Raw genomic sequence first — 20194 nt, 5'->3', positions numbered from 1 at the left:
AGGTGGATGGAAGCGGGGTGGGGTGAAAGACTGCGAGCCATAGTCTACCACCCGGCAGCATTTTCCGCGGGAAGATATGTAATTTCCGCGCCAGTAATTTGGCGAAACTCGATATTCCTTTGTAGTGGCTGAGAATCATGACGCGATGGAGCGGCTCCCGCCTAGGTGTTGGAATCGAAGTTTTCCGTGTGGAGGGGGGGGGGGGGCTCGTGTGAAACGAGCATCGGTCGGTTGCCGCGCAGCATCAGTCGATAATGGAAATCTAATATCCGAAAGAATCTGAACAATTCCGATCGGTATCGGAACGGTATGGTAGCGGGCGCGTTCGGTAGTAGGTACGTGGCAAGCAGCAATTACTGGCGCGAAATTTATGGCCGGAATTTTGCTAATCTATTTTCCATCGGTGATTCCCTAATATAGGTGGTTGCCGTGTGCCAGCGAATCACGCTGCCAGAATCGCACAAAGTTGCACGGAAAAGAAAATGAATTTGGCGCAAACTTTTTAATCCAACTCGCAATCTTCCCTAATTCGGTTCCATTAAACCTACATCCTTATGTCACACGTCTGTATGCGGTGAAGGAATCGAAGTTTTCTCGTTTCCAACCACTCTATAGCCGATTTCGGCGTTCGTTCTTCAGGCGTAATTTTTTTTTTTATTTTTACTTTGGCGTGCCACATCCTGTCAGTCGAACAACAAACCAGTGAGTTTGAGCGCAAATTGTTCAAATTATCCTTCGGCAGTTAGTGTAGCTTTAAAATCTCGTGTGCTGATCCGGTTTTTTACTTTAGTCTGTCCGTATCACAGCCGAAAAGAGTGAGTGTGAGCGGAAGCGGACGAAAAAGAAGATATCTCACATTCTGAGGGTAGGGGGAAAACTTTTCCATGTTATTCTCGTCGTCGAAGCGGAAAGTTGCAGGAAAAGTTTGCCTTTTTTGTTCGATGTTTGTGCTACATTTAAAGTAAGACTGTTCCGTTTCAGAACGTGTGACGATCGTGCTTCATGTGCTAGAAGGAATTTTTTGAAAGGCTTTAGATTTGACATATTTTGACAAATTATACAGATTACGTAACGTCTTATGATGAACTTCACTGACTGAAACGTTAGAAACTAATTATTTTTTAAATATTTCTAACCACCTAATTGTCTGTCTCTTCGTTACAGATCTCCCACCAAGTGTGTTGCAGTGTTATGAAACAAAATCGCAGAATGAGTGAAAAACGGTGAAACCTGCGAAAATTGTGTCCGAAGCCAAATTAATCCAGTGTGAAATCAGAAAAAAAGATATAAATCAATCCAACACCCATCAACGCAAAATATTTCTCTCGAAATGAGCTCAACCAAAGTGCGATCGCAGCTGCCATCAAGCGTGATGGTGACGGTTCTGCTGTTGCTTCTGCTGGCCGTGGGTCCGGCTGCCGTGAGCGCTGCCCACTGGGATCACGCAGTCGATCTGGACGAAAACTATCGGCTGCTGTGGAGCATCAACAACCAGGACATCACCTTCGAGGTGCAGGCACGAACGCTCGGTTACGTGGGGCTAGGATTCTCCACCGACGGGTCGATCTACGGTGCGGACATCGTGATCGGTTGGGTCGATAACGGGCAGGTTCACTTTCAGGTAAGTGCTCCCTCACTCCTGGCCAAGGGCCTGAGTGCAAAATCATCACGCCCAGGTCGCGTGACTGGATGTGGCCGTGTTTTAAGCGGGGTCCGGTGTTTCGTGGTTATTTATTCGTTATATTTCTTTTTTTCGTCTGCTCGAGAAGGGGAGATAATTATCGGTTTTAGAAAGTTTTTGGATCGTTTGAGGTGGTATTCTGGTACAAGAAAAGGGATGACGATCGCTAAAGGGAACCCGCCCCGATTTGTTGGTTGATGAAGCCGCGGCTTTTTGAAGGAAGATGTGAGCTGTGAGATAATGTAGATGTGAAGATTGTTATCGGTTCGATTTTTTTTTTGGAGAGAAGCAGACCTCGTTTTGTCTTGTTGGTTGAAGCTAATTTATGGAATCCACCCACCGAGAAAGGAGTGTGCGTGTAGCGTTTAAGAAGTGATTCGCCGGTGTGGAGCCATTGTCGGGAGCAATGATCTTCATTAAATGTGTAGCACTGCTAAAGCGGTTGCGATTTGCGATGAGCAAAACATTCTGCTGACCTGAAATTCATCCTACAGGTTATAATTTTAAGTTGAGTGCTGAAGCGGCTCTTTTGATGAAGTTGATCAAATTAAGAAGATCTTCATAATTCACATTACACAACAGGACATATAGAAATAATTTTGTTTTCGATAAACATGTTAAAAGTAGAATCCAACTGCGTGACTTGCTTCATTAAAACGCTTTGGATTTCGATTTCGATTCATCAATACCTGTCAGACCGAATCGGCGAGCAGATAGACGCTGAATCCAAAACGGAAATACCAGTTGTCTTCACAAGCAAACAATTGATCATGGATGATGTCCCGCATGCACAAAATTGTAAAATCGGAACATGATTCGGCTAACAAGTCAATATGTTGCACCTTGCTACTCTCTAAAAGGAAAATTTGATTAAACTACTCTGTTTATGGAGGCCACAGTGCTAGTCATAAATTTGCGTTTCGAAATCGTCTCAGTCTGATGATCAAGTCACCCTGCGAGATACTGATGAGACGAAGCTGAAATGCAGTTAATGGTATCTCTATTTACAAAATATTTCTAATCCAATTTTCTGATTGAAAATATTTAAAACTATTTTAGTTATAAAAAATTCAATATCAGGTGACCAAAAGATTAAAAAATTTGCGAAATATAAATATCATTAAATCGGAAAATAAAGAAATGAATAAAAATAAGTATTAAAGATCGCAATTAGAGGACTAAAAAATTGTGAATTAGGACACCATAGAATAAAAATACCCAAAGCTTGGTAAATAAAAAGTTTTGACATCTGGAAATCAAACAGTTATTGATCCAACGATTAAGAAACAGAATATTAGGAATTCAGAAAATGAGAAAACATCAGTAAATTAGAAAATTTGCATATAAAAAGCTTAAAAAATAATTTGGGAATTAGTAGATTAATAATACAGTGAAGTAGGGAATCGAAAAATATGAAATTTAGGAGGTCAGTATATCAAGAAATCAGAATTTAGGAATTTAGAACATTGGCAATTTAGGAATGAAGGGATTTTTGAATTTAGGAATTTAGCAAATCTAGGTAATTTAGGGAATTTAAGGAGAAATTACGTAAAGCAAAAATTGCACAAAATTGACTCCTTCCATATAACGAATTTTTACAAATTTCTTTATCCCCACCTCCCCTATTACGTAACGAATTTCTCAAAAAAAATTTTTTTTTCTTCGGTAAAAACTTATTAATATTATAACTTACTCCTAATATTTTAACTTACTCCTCCTCCCCCATACGTCACATCATGTCACAATTTGTCAACCCGCCCTCTAAAAGCTTTACGTAATTTATGAATGGTCCCTTAGGGAATATGGGGAGTTTGGGGAATTTTGGGAATTTAGGCAATTTAGGGAGTTTAGGGAATTTGGGAAATTTAGCGAATTTAGGGAATTTAGAGAATTTAGGGAATTTAGAGAGTTTGGGGAATTTAGGGAATTCAGTGAATTTAGAGAATTTAGGGAATTTAGGGAATTTAGGGAATTTAGGGAGTTTAGAGAATTTAGGGGATTTAGGAAATTTAGGGAACTTGGGGAATTTAGTGAATTTAGGGAATTCAGGGAATTTAGGAAATTTAGGAAATTTAGGAAATTTAGGAAATTTAGGAAATTTAGGAAATTTAGGAAATTTAGGAAATTTAGGAAATTTAGGAAATTTAGGAAATTTAGGAAATTTAGGAAATTTAGGAAATTTAGGAAATTTAGGAAATTTAGGAAATTTAGGAAATTTAGGAAATTTAGGAAATTTAGGAAATTTAGGAAATTTAGGAAATTTAGGAAATTTAGGAAATTTAGGAAATTTAGGAAATTTAGGAAATTTAGGAAATTTAGGAAATTTAGGAAATTTAGGAAATTTGGGCAATTTAGGAAATTTAGGAAATTTAGGAAATTTAGGAAATTTAGGAAATTTAGGAAATTTAGGAAATTTAGGAAATTTAGGAAATTTAGGAAATTTAGGAAATTTAGGAAATTTAGGAAATGAAGGAAATTTAGGAAATTTAGGAAATTTAGGAAATTTAGGAAATTTAGGAAATTTAGGAAATTTAGGAAATTTAGGAAATTTAGGAAATTTAGGAAATTTAGGAAATTTAGGAAATTTAGGAAATTTAGGAAATTTAGGAAATTTAGGAAATTTAGGAAATTTAGGAAATTTAGGAAATTTAGGAAATTTAATAAATTTAGGAAATTTAGGAAATTTAGGAAATTTAGGAAATTTAGGAAATTTAGGAAATTTAGGAAATTTAGGAAATTTAGGAAATTTAGGAAATTTAGGAAATTTAGGAAATTTAGGAAATTCAGGAAATTTTTGGAAATTTTGGAAATTTTGGAAATTTAGGAAATTTAGGAAATTTAGGAAATTTAGGAAATTTAGGAAATTTAGGAAATTTAGGAAATTTAGGAAATTTAGGAAATTTAGGAAATTTAGGAAATTTAGGAAATTTAGGAAATTTAGGAAATTTAGGAAATTTAGGAAATTTAGGAAATTTAGGAAATTTAGGAAATTTAGGAAATTTAGGAAATTTAGGAAATTTAGGAAATTTAGGAAATTTAGGAAATTTAGGAAATTTAGGAAATTTAGGAAATTTAGGAAATTTAGGAAATTTAGGAAATTTAGGAAATTTAGGAAATTTAGGAAATTTAGGAAATTTAGGAAATTTAGGAAATTTAGGAAATTTAGGAAATTTAGGAAATTTAGGAAATTTAGGAAATTTAGGAAATTTAGGAAATTTAGGAAATTTAGGAAATTTAGGAAATTTAGGAAATTTAGGAAATTTAGGAAATTTAGGAAATTTAGGAAATTTAGGAAATTTAGGAAATTTAGGAAATTTAGGAAATTTAGGAAATTTAGGAAATTTAGGAAATTTAGGAAATTTAGGAAATTTAGGAAATTTAGGAAATTTAGGAAATTTAGGAAATTTAGGAAATTTAGGAAATTTAGGAAATTTAGGAAATTTAGGAAATTTAGGAAATTTAGGAAATTTAGGAAATTTAGGAAATTTAGGAAATTTAGGAAATTTAGGAAATTTAGGAAATTTAGGAAATTTAGGAAATTTAGGAAATTTAGGAAATTTAGGAAATTTAGGAAATTTAGGAAATTTAGGAAATTTAGGAAATTTAGGAAATTTAGGAAATTTAGGAAATTTAGGAAATTTAGGAAATTTAGGAAATTTAGGAAATTTAGGAAATTTAGGAAATTTAGGAAATTTAGGAAATTTAGGAAATTTAGGAAATTTAGGAAATTTAGGAAATTTAGAAAATTTAGGAAATTTAGGAAATTTAGGAAATTTAGGAAATTTAGGAAATTTAGGAAATTTAGGAAATTTAGGAAATTTAAAGGAATTTAGGAAATTTAGAGAATTTAGAGAATTCAGGGAGATTTGGGAATTTAGAGAATTTTGGTAATTTTTGGAATTTTGGGGATTTTGGGAATTTAGTAAATCTATTGAATTCGGAAAATTTAGGGAATGTAGAGAATTTAAGGAAATTGGAGAATTTATTGAATTTGAGGAATTTGAGAATTCAGGAATTAAAAGAATTTAGCGAATTTAACGAATTTAGAGAATTAAGCGAATTTAAGGAATATAGAGAATTTGGAGAGGTTAGGTAATTTAAGGAATTTAGGGAATTTCGGGAATTTAGTGAATTTCTCAAATTGAGGAATTTGGTAATTCAGGGAATTAAAAGAATTTAGCGAATTTAACGAATTTTGAGAATTAGGCGAATTTAAGGAATTTAGAGAATTTGGAGAGTTTAGGGAATTTAGGGAATTTAAGGAATTTAGGGAATCTAGGGAATTTCGGGAATTTTGTGAATTTCAGGAATTTGGGGATTTGAAGGAATTTAGGGAATTTGGGGAATTTAGGGAATTTGGGGTCTTTTGAGAATTTAGGGAATGTAGAGAATTTAGCTAATTTAGGGAATTTAGGTAATTTAGGGAATTTTGCGAATTTAGGGAATTTAGATAATTTAGTGAATTTCAGGGATTTTAGAGAATTTAAGAAATTTAGGGATTTTAGGGAATTTTGAAAATTTAGGAATTCAAGACTTTAAGAATTTGGGAAAATCGGAATTCAGGAACATAGGGATATAGGCATTTAGTAACTTAGGGCATTAATAATAAGGGAAAATCAGAATTCAAGTATTTAGGTTTTAAGCAATAAAGGAATTTAGAACATTAGGAATTCAGGAATGATTAATAAATTTAGCAATTTAGGGATTTTAAAGAAATAAGGGATTTTAAGAAATTTGAGGAATTTAGGAAATGTAAGCAATATAAGGAATTTTGAGAATTTATGGAATTTGTGGAATCTGGGGAATTTGGGGAATCTAGGAATTTTAGAGAACTTAGGGAATTTCGGTAATTTAGGGAATTTAGAGAATTTAGGAAATTTTAATAATTTTAAGAATTTAGGAAATATGTGGGTTAAATGGTATTTTAAAAATTCAGGGAATTTTGGGAATTTAGAGAATCTAGTGAATTTAGCGGATTTAGGGAGCTTCGAGAATTTGGCGAATTTAGGAAATTTATAAGACTTAGGAAATCTAGAGAATTTAGGAAATCTGAGGAATTTTAAGAATTTAATGAATTCAGGGAATTTAAGGAATTTATGTTATTTTGAGAATTTAGAGAATTTAGGAAGAGATTTTATGTCTTTATGAATATGGGAAACCGGAATTTTGGAATTTATGGATATGGAACATTCCGCTCGAAGTGATCAAAGCACGTGTAATTGACCTTCACGGATTTGAACCAATTTTGGAGAAATTATTCATCTAGCACGAATACATCCAAATACAAATTTTTGTGCCAATTTAGCTACCCCTCGGGCCACCCTCCGTTTTGACAATTTGGTAAAACGTTTGATTTTCTTTTGGTTATATATTCGGTTCTATTTGCTCTAAAATCAAACTGTAAGATGCTTTATGAAGGAAATTGTTCAATGAGTCTATAAAAAATATTACGATTTTTTCAGTTAAAAAATCAAATTTCATTTTTTCGCATTACATATATTTTAATTTTAAAATTTTAATTCTATCGTGTTCCTCCGACATTACATAAACAAGTCCGTTGGGGGGAATCTATAACTTCTCGAGCAGCTCGGTATCTCTCAAGAATAAGATAATTGTCTCCTCACTTCACGGGTCGTTGGCCAGAATGCCTCGGATTGAAGACGGTAATTGATGGAACAGGTTTTGAAACTCTAGGTAATCTACCAGAAGATGTTCCACGGTGAGTCTGGTTTGGCATACCTGGCAGACGCTCTCTTCGTGCCTGTCTCCAGCGAGGTGCCAATGAGTCGACTTCCTTCCCGACTCCAACTTTTTCTTGCAGCGTCAGTGTGGATCCTGACGTGGTTCGGGAAACGTTGGTTCATCAGTTCTAGAAATTTGGCCTGAGCGACCTCGGGGGAGGGCCTGCTCGTAGCGACCTGAATAGGTTGGTGTTCGGACTTCTCGTGTACCAGGGTCGGTCCCGGGTTCTGTGGAGGCGAGCTATTTCTTGGAGGTCTGTGCCTGTGTATTCCAGAAATATATTTTGGGCTGTTTTCAGGAGCGTACAAGTACTACCAGAAGTCTTTTCGAGAAATCCCAGAACGTTCTTGATTGTGATGTTAGCGGTTGCCCACCGAAAGGGCCACCGTTTTCTTCCACATGTGTTCGAGATTGTAGGCTACTGACTCCCACTCGGAAGAGACGATTGTTGAGGTAGTCCTTGATGTAATTCCCAAGTTTTCCGGTGACTCCCCAGCTAGCTAATTGCCGGAGAACCCCCTCGTGGTAAACTGTGTAATCAGTTTCTGTGAAATCTATTGGCGAGAACAAGCCAAGAGAACAAGTGAAATCTATTGGCGAGGGTTTTTGGGAGAATTTGCGCAACTTTTTTCTGATCGTATCAAGTCAAAACTTGTAGCACTGAAACACGTGTATTTTCTAAACAAATCGCTGTTAGGACTTTCCAAATCAGGGTTTTTGCATTGGGCCTGAGTCCCAAGTGTTGCAGGTTCGAATTCTGCATCTGGGGGGAATTTTTTCCACACAATTGCTTAACTAACCATTTCGATCTGCTTTCCTGATATCTGATATTACCAAAAAGTCTTAAATTAGGTATCAGGCATTTACGTCAAAACCCAAAATAAAAAAAAAAAAAAAGTTTGACCAGGATGCTGCCTATGCTGCTGATAATATTCCGCAGTGACGCCTTGCGCTTTTAGTGCAGCAGAGTTTGTTAAGGCGGTCTTCCGGGTTAACCAGGAGCAGGTCTGGAACGATCTGGGCTGCAGCTGATTTTTTGGTGGAGGATGCGTTTGTCTTGTTGGCGATTGAACACCAGCTTGCGACGATGGTGGCTATTCCGGCGGATGAAGAGTTCTCAGTGGGAGAAGATCTTGAATTGATCCAATCTTGTTCTCCGTGCCAAGCATCGCTTTCGTGGCCAGGTGCCACACTGCTTGGTGACACTCCATTCATCGGAAGTTCGCTGCCATGCTGGAGAACGTGCAGAGCCAGAAGCAGCGCTTGGGTGTTTTGCAGCGGATCAGCTAGATTAGTCAGATGCGCCAGATTGTCGTGGGATACCATGTAATACGACATACATTCGTGAGTTTTGACCATGTTTCGCATTTTCTGTAACGTTTTTCTTTGTCCGACGTTTCGATGCCGAATTATAGATCCGGAGCATCTACATCACAGTCGATATCTCTTTTCACAACAGTTTTCTATTCATTTGATAAAAAATTGTTCTAAAATTAACCCTCAAGGCACCCAACCCCTTTCTGTTCATGACCCCGCGGCGCCTCACCGCCAGACACGCACATTTTTCAAAACCCACTTAGCAAAAGATTTGGCCCCAAAAAGCCGCATTAATTATCACGCTCCAGAAAGAAGATGCAATGTACCAAAGCATTCCTATGCTCGCTTTGCTGGGTGCGTCCTCGGTGCACATAATCCACCGCACTCGCAGGCAAGAAACGCAGCATCTTTTGGCATAGTTTCTCCGTTCGCGGTTTTCAAATGAGCCGGAAAAAATAATTAATTTATTCATGAAATAAAAACTTATGATCACATTAGCGCGACGACGAATTCCGTTCGTTGTTGGCCACGAGATTGCAATCATGCTGCCGCCACTGCCGCCACCAGTTCCTAACTGCGCGTTTACAATTTAATTAATGTGGCTGAATGTTCAGAAACACGAGTCTCCCGTTCCAATGGCTCGGAAGCCCCAGTGCGCACCCGAAGAAGCGACTTCATTGTTTTTTTGTGTCCTGCTGAATAGGCCAGATTTGGGTTTGATGATAACGGGCTTTTTTTCGGGGTTTATTTCCTACAGCCCGAGCGCTCTGGGAAGGACCAAACAAGACGAGTTCCAATATTTGCGGAGCTATTTTGTGTGTGTGTTTTTACCCTCCGCTTGATTGGACGCTTGAGATAAGGGCTTTTCCGCCAGTTCTTCTCTTTTAGCGAAATCTTACTGTTTGCTTTTCGTTTCTTCCGAAGCGGACAGCGGCATCGGTGCCCTGAAACATGGAACTGTAATTAGTGGGCGTAGGACTCACCTCTCGTTCCGAAACATGACAGTTCCGTGGTCCGGTGGTGGTGGTAGTGGTGGAGGTCGTCAGACAGAGGGAAATGTCGATAATCAAACACCCGATCGTCCCGTTGTGTCGCTGCTGTTGCCGGTACTGCTGCTGATGTCGCCACCGCCGCCGCCTTCCAGGCACGAGTAGGTACAACATGAGAAAATTTATGTTGCGATACTTGTCGCGCCCGTGTCGTATTGTTACATGAAATAAATTAGCATGTGCGCGAGAGGTGAGATGCTAGGAGCGGGCGCCCACGCGCAAAAATCCGAACACGATGTTTTGTTTCAAGTTTGCTTGTTTTTTGCAGGGTCGGAATTTTCTTGTTTTGTGAATAATATCGTGTTCCTGAGTGTTAACTGGTACGGGAACGAGGGAGGCTCCGCCGCCGGGAGGGAAAATCAACACTTGAGTCTGAACGAGCCGAAGATATGACAAATCGGTATCGGGCGCGGGTTGCGTATGGGGATCTCAATGATCGATCGGTTTCCGTGAGAAGGAATGGAAGATCGGTTGTAGGTGGTTATTTTCTGGGTTTGTTTGTTTTACCCAACACAATGAATCGTGTTGACATTGTGTTGTTTCTGGTGCGGGAGGCAAGTTTGAATGCAAATCGCAGGAAGTTTCCTTTATTGTAATTTACTTTTTAACATATGCTCTTACACACGATAAGGGTTGAATTGACAGATTGACAGATTGACAGAATGACAAATTGACAAGACTATAACTATTTTTATACTTACCGGATGCTGCTAACCTGAACCACTATTCATTTTTTTCACGTACTCAATGCACACCCACCAAGAACTTGAAGTCCGGGAAGAAAGCAACTAACGAATTACTGCGACCCAATTAACTTTTCCGTACCTTCATCGTACTACAGAAATCAAACATTTACCAAAACAATAGAAGCTTACCACATCCCAGGAATGAACAAGTAAAACGGCATCGAAACAGTGCCAAAACCGCACACAAACTTACTGATTATTGCGGAAAGTTTCGCATCGAGTAACGTTTATGCTCTTTACCTGCTACAGCCAATGCCAGCAGCTCTCTCAACGAGAAACTTATATTTACTTTTCTTGATTTTGACTTGTTCGTTTCCGAATGCGGCTGCAGCGACCTGGTAAGCCACGTTTGATAGAATCAAGACGAGATTCGAATCGTTGATGGAGGAGTTTTTGATTCGATTTAGTGAAAGTTCGTTTTATTTTTTACTCTGATGACCGCATCAATTTGCAACGACTAAGATCACTAAGAATTCTTCGCGGAATGATGAGTTTCTCATAAATCTGTCTGTTGCGATTCCAATCGGGAAAAAAAAGCTGTAAGCAAATCCCTAACCCAGCAATTATCGAGACAAGTAAAAAGCTGTCATTAGTCCACGCAGTAGCCTCCACAGGATTTTGCGCCCTTGCGGGGATTCTGTTTGGCCAGTAAAAAAGTTCGGTTTTTATTACCCGGCAATAAATCAAACAAATTAGAGACAGAAGAATTTGCATTCAGTTTCAAGGTCTACGACTGCGTAGCAGCAGAGACAAACGGCAAACAGGAATATAAATATTTTACCTGAGGCAAGGATCGCAAATTTTAGCTTTTTTGTGTGCTTCTCTCCCTTAGATGCCGTTTGCGTGATTACCGAGCCGCTTCTGCCAGGGCGGCTAGCATACACACAAAAAATAAGCCAAAATACCTCCTACCAAATTAATGCTTCGTCTGTTTATCGGTTTCCTGGGGAAGTTTTAGGGTACCGATCATAAATCTATATTTTTCGGCTTAATGTTTGTTTGGAGGGCAGTGCTTTTGCAATAATGTGCATTTTTTTGCCTGTTCCATTCTTGCGAGGCTGATGTTTTCTGAAGGAAGCAAACCGAGCAGTGGCGGCCGTGGTTTGTGCTCTTCGTGGTAAATGGGACCGAAGTGTGTCCCTTAAGTGAATTTGGATATTCTCTCGTACGGCTTTAAATAACGAAATTTTTGCTGAAAGAATTCAGCAAAAGCAGCGGTGGCATAGGCTAGGGTTTTCAGTATTTACGATTGTAATCGGCGGGTGGTCGTTTGAAGCGGTAGCGGAGTGGTCGTACGTCATCGGAAGTTTTAGTTTAGAGTAGACGGAATTTGAAACTTTTGGAATAAGCGGATTGAAAGCCCTAACGGTTGGTAGGATTTACAGATATGGCAAAGTTGATACAATCTGCAGAATTGGCAGTGTTGGCAAAGTCGACAGCATTAACTGGATTGATAGAATTGACGGAATTAACAGTTGACTGAGTTAGAATGGATAGAATTGGCAGAGCTGATAGAGACGCAAGAGTTATGAGACTGGCAGATTTGTTAAAATTGATTGAAGTATCGGTAGGAAGATTTACCAGCATTGGCAGAGGTCACAGCACAGATTGCCAGACTGACAGATTGACAGACTGACAGACTGGCAGACTGACAGACTAACAGATTGACAAATTGACAGATTGACAGATTGACAGATCGACAGATTGACAGATTGACAGATTGACAGATTGACAGATTGACAGATTGACAGATTGACGGATTGACAGATTGACGGATTGACAGATTGACGGATTGACAGATTGACGGATTGACAGATTGACGGATTGACAGATTGACGGATTGACAGATTGACGGATTGACAGATTGACGGATTGACAGATTGACGGATTGACAGATTGACGGATTGACAGATTGACGGATTGACAGATTGACGGATTGACAGATTGACGGATTGACAGATTGACGGATTGACAGATTGACGGATTGACAGATTGACGGATTGACAGATTGACGGATTGACAGATTGACGGATTGACAGATTGACGGATTGACAGATTGACGGATTGACAGATTGACGGATTGACAGATTGACGGATTGACAGATTGACGGATTGACAGATTGACGGATTGACAGATTGACGGATTGACAGGCTGACGGATTGACAGGCTGACGGATTGACAGATTGACGGATTGACAGATTGACGGATTGACAGATTGACGGATTGACAGATTGACGGATTGACGGATTGACGGATTGACGGATTGACGGATTGACGGATTGACGGATTGACGGATTGACGGATTGACGGATTGACGGATTGACGGATTGACGGATTGACGGATTGACGGATTGACGGATTGACGGATTGACGGATTGACGGATTGACGGATTGACGGATTGACGGATTGACGGATTGACGGATTGACGGATTGACGGATTGACGGATTGACGGATTGACGGATTGACGGATTGACGGATTGACGGATTGACGGATTGACGGATTGACGGATTGACGGATTGACGGATTGACAGATTGACAGATTGACAGATTGACAGATTGACAGATTGACAGATTGACAGATTGACAGATTGACAGATTGACAGATTGGCAGATTGGCAGATTGGCAGATTGACAGATTGGCAGATTGACAGATTGACAGATTGACAGATTGACAGATTGACAGATTGACAGATCGACAGATTGGCAGATTGACAGATTGACAGATTGACAGATTGACAGATTGACAGATTGACAGATTGACAGATTGACAGATTGACAGATTGACAGATTGACAGATTGACAGATTGACAGATTGACAGATTGACAGATTGACAGATTGACAGATTGCTAGATCGAAATGTTGACAGATAAGCAGGCTTACTGTAGAAGAGTGTTCTGTTTACCTACTTTATGATGTCCCGTAGGAAAATCACAGTTTATAAATTGGCAGATTGACAGATTTGCAGATTCACAGCTTTAATTTTGAAGACTATCTTGCTTTATGATGTGCCGAAAGAAAACCACATCTTCACTGATGCAATATAAATTCTAGACTATTCTTTCCGGAGTGATTCAATTAGCTGTATAGTTCTTCTCCTCGCGTACACAGAGAGTTGACAGAGTTCCTCAAAGTTGATACAATTAATGGAGTTGCCAAAGTTGACCACCAACAACCAAAACTTGCCTAACAAAAAGCAACCCCGTTAAACCTTTCACTTTATCGGATCGAACCGACCGCCCGTAACATCCTTCTGCACTAATTAGTCCAATCGATGGTTTGCACACGCTTGTGCGAAATTATGCGCGAAAATTAATGCACGAGGCAATCAAACGCGACGCGCCTCCCCTCCGGGAGCCCCTTTCTGAAAAAGGGAGGTGTCGTTAACTTCAGGAAAGGTATTAAAAAATCAACTTACAAATCGCTTTCCCATTAAAGCTTAGCTCCTATCGCTGGGTCCATTTCTCATTTATTATTTACCTTTCCCGGTAAGTCAGCCTGCGCCCGATCTGCCCGCCGAAGTGTGCAGATGACCATGAAATTCCGGCTCGTATGCAGGTTGGTTCTTCGCACAACTGCATTTATGATTATTAAGCTTTTTTTTCTTCGCCACGAGATCCGTGCTGCAAGAACATGCTCCCGTGACAGGAAAGAAAGAGAGAGGCCAGCTCCGGTAGCCGTAGCCAGTTACGTGCTGCTTTTATGGGTACTTTTTGTCGTATTTATTTTCGCGAACCGCAAACCCAGTCATTCTGGAATGCTTCGGTTAATGGGAGCAGCTCCCAAGTGACCGTCAGCGATGGTAAACCCGTTCAGTGGGTGGTAGCCGTGTGTGCACAGGAAGGGCGATCTGGAAACTAATAAAAACAACGTGATGTGATTCCACGTTACACGTAGGACTCCAGCCCGTCAAAGCAGATTAAGTTTGCTTTTTTCTGTTCGCTTTCGTAAGACCGTTTCCGGACTTGCAGCGTGGAATTGTAAAATTCGTATTTAAAATAATAATGTTAATGGCAATCATAACCATCACGAACGATGAGGTTAATAATAATAAAAACAACCACGAAAGAGATTGACGGCCTAGTTTGGGTTCACTCGAAAAAGGGATTAGCATTTATTTCACGATGTTGCTTAAACTGGTCCCTTTTGGGCGGTACCCCAAAAGTAGGGTAACATTGCAGACATGCTTTTGGTAAATTAATTAAAGCCCACCGCGAATGTAGCGGCCGATGTCGGATCACGCCGCAAAGTAACGTCTATCAACGTTGAGCCGACTAGCAGACAGATAACAGAAAAAACAGTATGTTCCAAGTCAGGTAGGAAGGGCCACGAGAGGATGTAATCCTTTAGCTGGCAATTTTTTTCTTGTTCCCGGCAAATCTCCTCCGGATATAGTACAATTTCCGCTGTGGTCACCTGGTAGTAGCTTTTTTCCGTAGCCGTTGATCCCGAGTCCAGAGTAGTAAGCTTCCGGTCTGTGTTTTTTTTGCTCTATGGAAATTCATTTGGGACAGTTATCCTGCTGGATGGGAGCTGTTTCCTATCTCTTGAATGGAGGATGTAGCCATTTTAGAGATTAAAATATATTAAATTTCTACCCAGCACTTGGCGTGCGGTTAGCAGGTGCTTATGCATTTTGAGACTGAGGGAAAACAAGGCCGTATGCTGCGAGGTGGGAAATAATTTATCTTTCAAATGTGTAACAAAATTTAACATTGCAATATTGACAGATTAGCAGACTAACACGCCACTAGATTTTCGGATAGAATAATTTGAAATGAATTTTTACAAATTGACATGATCACATCTGGTATTACTCACGCAATATCAGATTGATTGATTAACCGATAGAATTATTGACAGAATGACGGATTGAAATATTGACCGATTAACCCATAGACCGTTTGACAGATTGATAGATTGACAGATTGACAGATTGACAGATTGACAGATTGACAGATTGACAGATTGACAGATTGACAGATTGACAGATTGACAGATTGACAGATTGACAGATTGACAGATTGACAGATTGACAGATTGACAGATTGACATATTGACATATTGACATATTGACATATTGACATATTGACAGAATTGACAGATAAGCAGACTTAATGTTGAAGAGTATCTAACTTACCTACTTTATGATGTGCCGTAAGAAAACCAAACTTTGACTAGAGCGATTTAAAAACTTTCCTTTTCTCATCGAAATGATTCAAGCAGCTGCATAGCTCCCCTCACCCAGTACACACTTTATAAAACAATTTAATATCACACACTTACCTATTCCGAAAATGGATAAACAAATCTTGAAGCTCGCACTTGGCAGCACCTGCACCCGAGACCGTTTGCTCTCTCTCTCTCTCTCTCTCTCTCTCTCTCTCTCTCTCTCTCTCTCTCTCTCTCTCTCTCTCTCTATCGCTCGGAAGCTACCAACCACAAACCATCACAGTTCTACTTCCGGCAAACTCCATCCTCCAGGAGACGTCCCAATACAATTTTTTGCCCCAAACCATCCACACACATGAGCCAAGCCAGCCAGTCAGCCAGCCAAAAAAAAATTGCTATCACTATCCAGTCAGCTTCAGAAGCAATCTCACACACATACCTGTCCTTTCACCCACTCCGGTTAACATACCTGAGAACACTTCTATCGAGTCTGGCGCGCGCTGGGTTGGGGCTACAATCTTCATTGTAAATTCGTCTGCTGGCTGCATCATCGCACTTGGACCAGCATAAGCAGTCCTCGCCAGACACTCCGTGCCGTGTCAGGTATTACGACCAAAAGGACTCATATCTCGGGTACAGACGATACTACTGCTAGTTTTTCCAGCTGTACCGTGGGTTCTCCTTCGGCGGATTGGCTGTGATAGAATGCGAGCGTACCGTGTATGCAAATTGTGGCGAACCTTCCTGTTTTGGCTTTCTCCCTGGTCGTTCGTACTTTGGTTTGACTTTTATGACCGTCCTTGGCGATTGGTGTTGATCCACGAGCATCTGGCCGCTTGCGAAGGGGGAGAACAATGGCAAATGGGAACTGTCACTGCCGATTCGGTCGTTCCCGTTTGCCGAATAATGGACTAAATTTGATTATTCCCCCGCTTTTCTTTGTCTGACGGAAAATTGCTACAAACCTCTCACGTGCTGATCATTTCCATCCCTGGAAACCGTTCCATCTGAAATCCATCAATAAGTTCGACGGTGCCGGGTGCTGCAGTTTGTTTGAAAAGAAAACAGAAAGATAAGCTCTTTTCTTCTTGCCAGTCGGACTGTAGCAGAATTTTCCAATTTCCATCCAGACACATATTCCTCTTCAAACTGTCAGTTGGTAGACGGACATTTACCGTCTGGTTCTGGTTATGATGACGGAAGAAAGGGTTGCCTGGAGTTTGTGTTTGCAGAAGGTTAGGCCGATTAGGGAAAAGTTTATTATTCGGTGGGATGTTTCCTTTTACTTCACATAAAAACATATCCCACCCGAAACTAGTTGCTCAAGTAATTTCGCCTTTAAATAGCTTTTCCAATTGAATTCCTTTACACTCAGTCGTACACGAGGACGACGACGTCTGTCGAACTCAATCTAAATGCAAATGTCAACCTCCCGGTGATATCGGTTGTCACAAAGTTTCCCAGCCACAGATATCACCGATTAAAGTACTCTTCTACCTGTCGACTGGTCCCAGATGACGAACATTTAGACCTTTAACCAGGTTCAATTCCTGCTGCTGTACGGGGCGGTCCCCCACGGGAACAATCTGGGTCACTAACTCGCCACCAACCGAAGCGCCAAACGCGTAGGACAATAGAAATGGAAATTTACTTCTTTTACGACCTGTCCTTATTAAAAATTCCACCGGGCGGAACATCTTTAAAAGCGGCGTGATTCCACTTCGGAGACGACGACCGTTATGCGGAACATTACAACCGAGCAAAGGAAGGGGAGGGACAGGAAAAATGTGGCGTGGGTGGGTGCTTAGATTGCACTAAGTCGTCCAGAAAGGCTTAAGATGTGCCAGAGCTGTCGCTGGGTGGTGTAGGATTTTCATAAATATTTTAGAATCGTTGCTTTTGTGACTTTTATTTCCGGTCCCGGTGTTGTTTTCGGCTTCTTCTTCGAATCGAAGCGTGCTGAAGGTTGTAAAGTTAGACTTTTCGCTATGGATGGAATCATGAAAACAAGGGTGACAACCGAAATTTGACGAGCCGTAGAACTGATGTCACAAATGTTGAAGTTTGAGGTATCGATCGGACTAGTCGAATTTGGCAGGATCTGTCAGAACTTGGACAAGATTTAGCGAAAAAACAGGAGTTGTACAATGTAGTAGATTTACATATTTTCCGAAATGTATAACGAAGATATCAGTGCTAACTCAAAGACAGAATTGACAGAATTGACAGAATTGAGAGAATTGACAGAATTGACAGAATTGACAGAATTGATAGAATTGACAGAACTGACAGAATTGACAAAATTGACAGAATTGACAGAATTGGCAGAATTGACAGAATTGACAGAATTGACAGAATTGACAGAATTGACAGAATTGACAGAATTGACAGAATTGACAGAATTGACAGAATTGACAGAATTGACAGAATTGACAAAATTGACAAAACCGACAAAATTGACAAAACCGACAAAATTGACAAAACCGACAAAATTGACAGAATTGACAGCACTAACCACACCACTTCACTACAATCATTCAAACAACATCCCCATTCACTACGACGCTTAAAGGTTGATGTCCCGCTTGTAAAGGACCCGAACAATAAAACTCACACAACCAGTAAGTAGGCCATTCTCGTGAAACAAGACAGCAAGCGTACCGCAAAATCGCAAAGAAAAACAAAAGAAGTTAGAAGCGCGTCAAACAGAACAAAAACAACGGAGTTAACTGGCGAGAAATGGAATAACAAGTTATGCAAATTATGATTCGCGCGCTGCTTGCTGGCTGGCTGACTGGTTGGTGAGTTCATTTTTTATTCTTTTTCTTATTTTTATTTGCCAACCTTACACTTTGTCCCTGTCTGTTCACGTACCCGAAACTCCTCCCCTTTTTTTATTTCCCGCGCTAGCTCCGAAGGTCGGCTGGGAAGTAACGAGCTTGTTAGGTTTGTTTGACTGATTCTGCGACTCTGCTGCAGGAGTTTTATGAAAATTTATCATAATTGATTTCTCGCAGGAAGCTCTTGCTTTTTGGGACGGGGAAACCTTTTTCTGCCGCTGCTGTCGTTTCGGGCTTGTTACGGCAGCCTCACTGACAACCGATTCGTCGAAGGAGACGACAGGCAAACAAACAAACAAACAGAGATCGTCTCAATCAATTTCGGGGGGTCCCTTCGGGTTCAAATTGATTCGAATCGACCGAAATTCCACTCAATTGATGTTTACGGCTTTCGCCGGAATTGGTTTGAGGTTTTCGCTCGTCGATCTATGTGTATGTGTGGGGGTCTACGCTACGCCATCAGAGTGAGGAAGCTTGATTGCTGTAATCATGATTTTTATTAGCAACGATTTAACTTGAGGCCGAATTCTTTCTGGTTTCGAAACATAGTTCAAGCGCACAAGTAAAAATAAATTGACTCAGATAAGCGCTCCGGTTACAGCTGTTCCGGGCGTAGTTTCAAAGAACTAGGACTGGTTGCTCCCGTTCAAGCGTGTGTTCAAACAACACACGAGAAGTAAACAGAAAGGGTGGAAATTGGGAACGCAGCTCGGAGACGCAGGCACTCGATGATGCTGGAACGGCGGCGAATCTAATTTCGGGCCATCTGTCTTGTTATTGTGGCGGTGTGTTTGTCTCTGGAAGCGTGCCCTGGACGGCAGATCGGGTCGAGTTGAAGGCAAAATCACTTCGCCGATTGGAACCAATTGAGAGTGATTTCGCGGTTTACGTTGATCAATTTGGGTCGCAGACAGTCGCAATGAATGCGAGTAACGGAGCGTGGTGGTAACTGTTGAACTTTTCTCTAACTGTTGTTTTTTTGCTTGGGGTTGAGAAGGTTTTTGTGTCGTCAAAAGACAGGAATGAAATTAGGATTCTTCCGTGGCGAGGCAAAAGAAGGGAAGCTCAAATAAAGTCTCGACACTAAGACTTGGATATTATTTTGTCCTTGTTCCACGAGTTTATTTCTCCGCTCTAATGAAGGGACCGAAGGATGAGTTCAAGGGACCTAATGGGAGTGTGGAAGTTTCGGCGTTTCAATTAGGAAATGGATATATATTTCGGAAAGTTTATGAACCCGGACAATCGGAAGCATTTTGGGGTATCTAATTGAATCCCTGCACCGGATTTAAATCCTAATTAATTTTCGCAAAGATCACAGAACATTTCCTTAATAACATTTCCATAAGAACTTAATTGGGTAAAAGACTGGCTGGAGAAGGTTTTGGTAAGTGTTTCTATGTTGATACAACTGGTTTCTATCTTTTTCGGCCAGTCTACCCAGCGTTCTGGGGAAAATTTTGCCTCCACCAAGGAACAAACATGTTTTTCACTCACCCACACTCTCCCAGTCTCCAATAAGAGGAGGGGGCGCAGAGTGTGACAATAACAGTAGCAATAATAATTTGCCACTCGCTGACATGCACACGGAATGCGCCGTCGCTCCTTCGCACAGCACAGATCTTGGCGACAACAAAGGCGACGA

General features: G+C 40.2%; 1 protein-coding gene across 1 annotated transcript in view; it reads left to right on the top strand.

Moving 5' to 3' along the window:
• The window catches only part of LOC131690290 (MOXD1 homolog 2-like), a 71330-nt gene that overhangs the window by 22213 nt on the left and 28923 nt on the right, over window positions 1–20194 (top strand). Inside the window, exon 2 of the mRNA XM_058975949.1 lies at window positions 1165–1621. Within this exon, the coding sequence (XP_058831932.1) occupies window positions 1331–1621 (291 nt within the window). The 5' untranslated portion in view covers window positions 1165–1330. The remainder of the gene's footprint in view (window positions 1–1164; window positions 1622–20194) is intronic.

The sequence above is a fragment of the Topomyia yanbarensis genome, chromosome 3 (assembly GCF_030247195.1).
Source record: "Topomyia yanbarensis strain Yona2022 chromosome 3, ASM3024719v1, whole genome shotgun sequence".
NCBI classification, from domain to species: Eukaryota; Metazoa; Arthropoda; class Insecta; order Diptera; family Culicidae; genus Topomyia; species Topomyia yanbarensis.
This window is presented reverse-complemented; position numbering and strand designations above follow the sequence as displayed.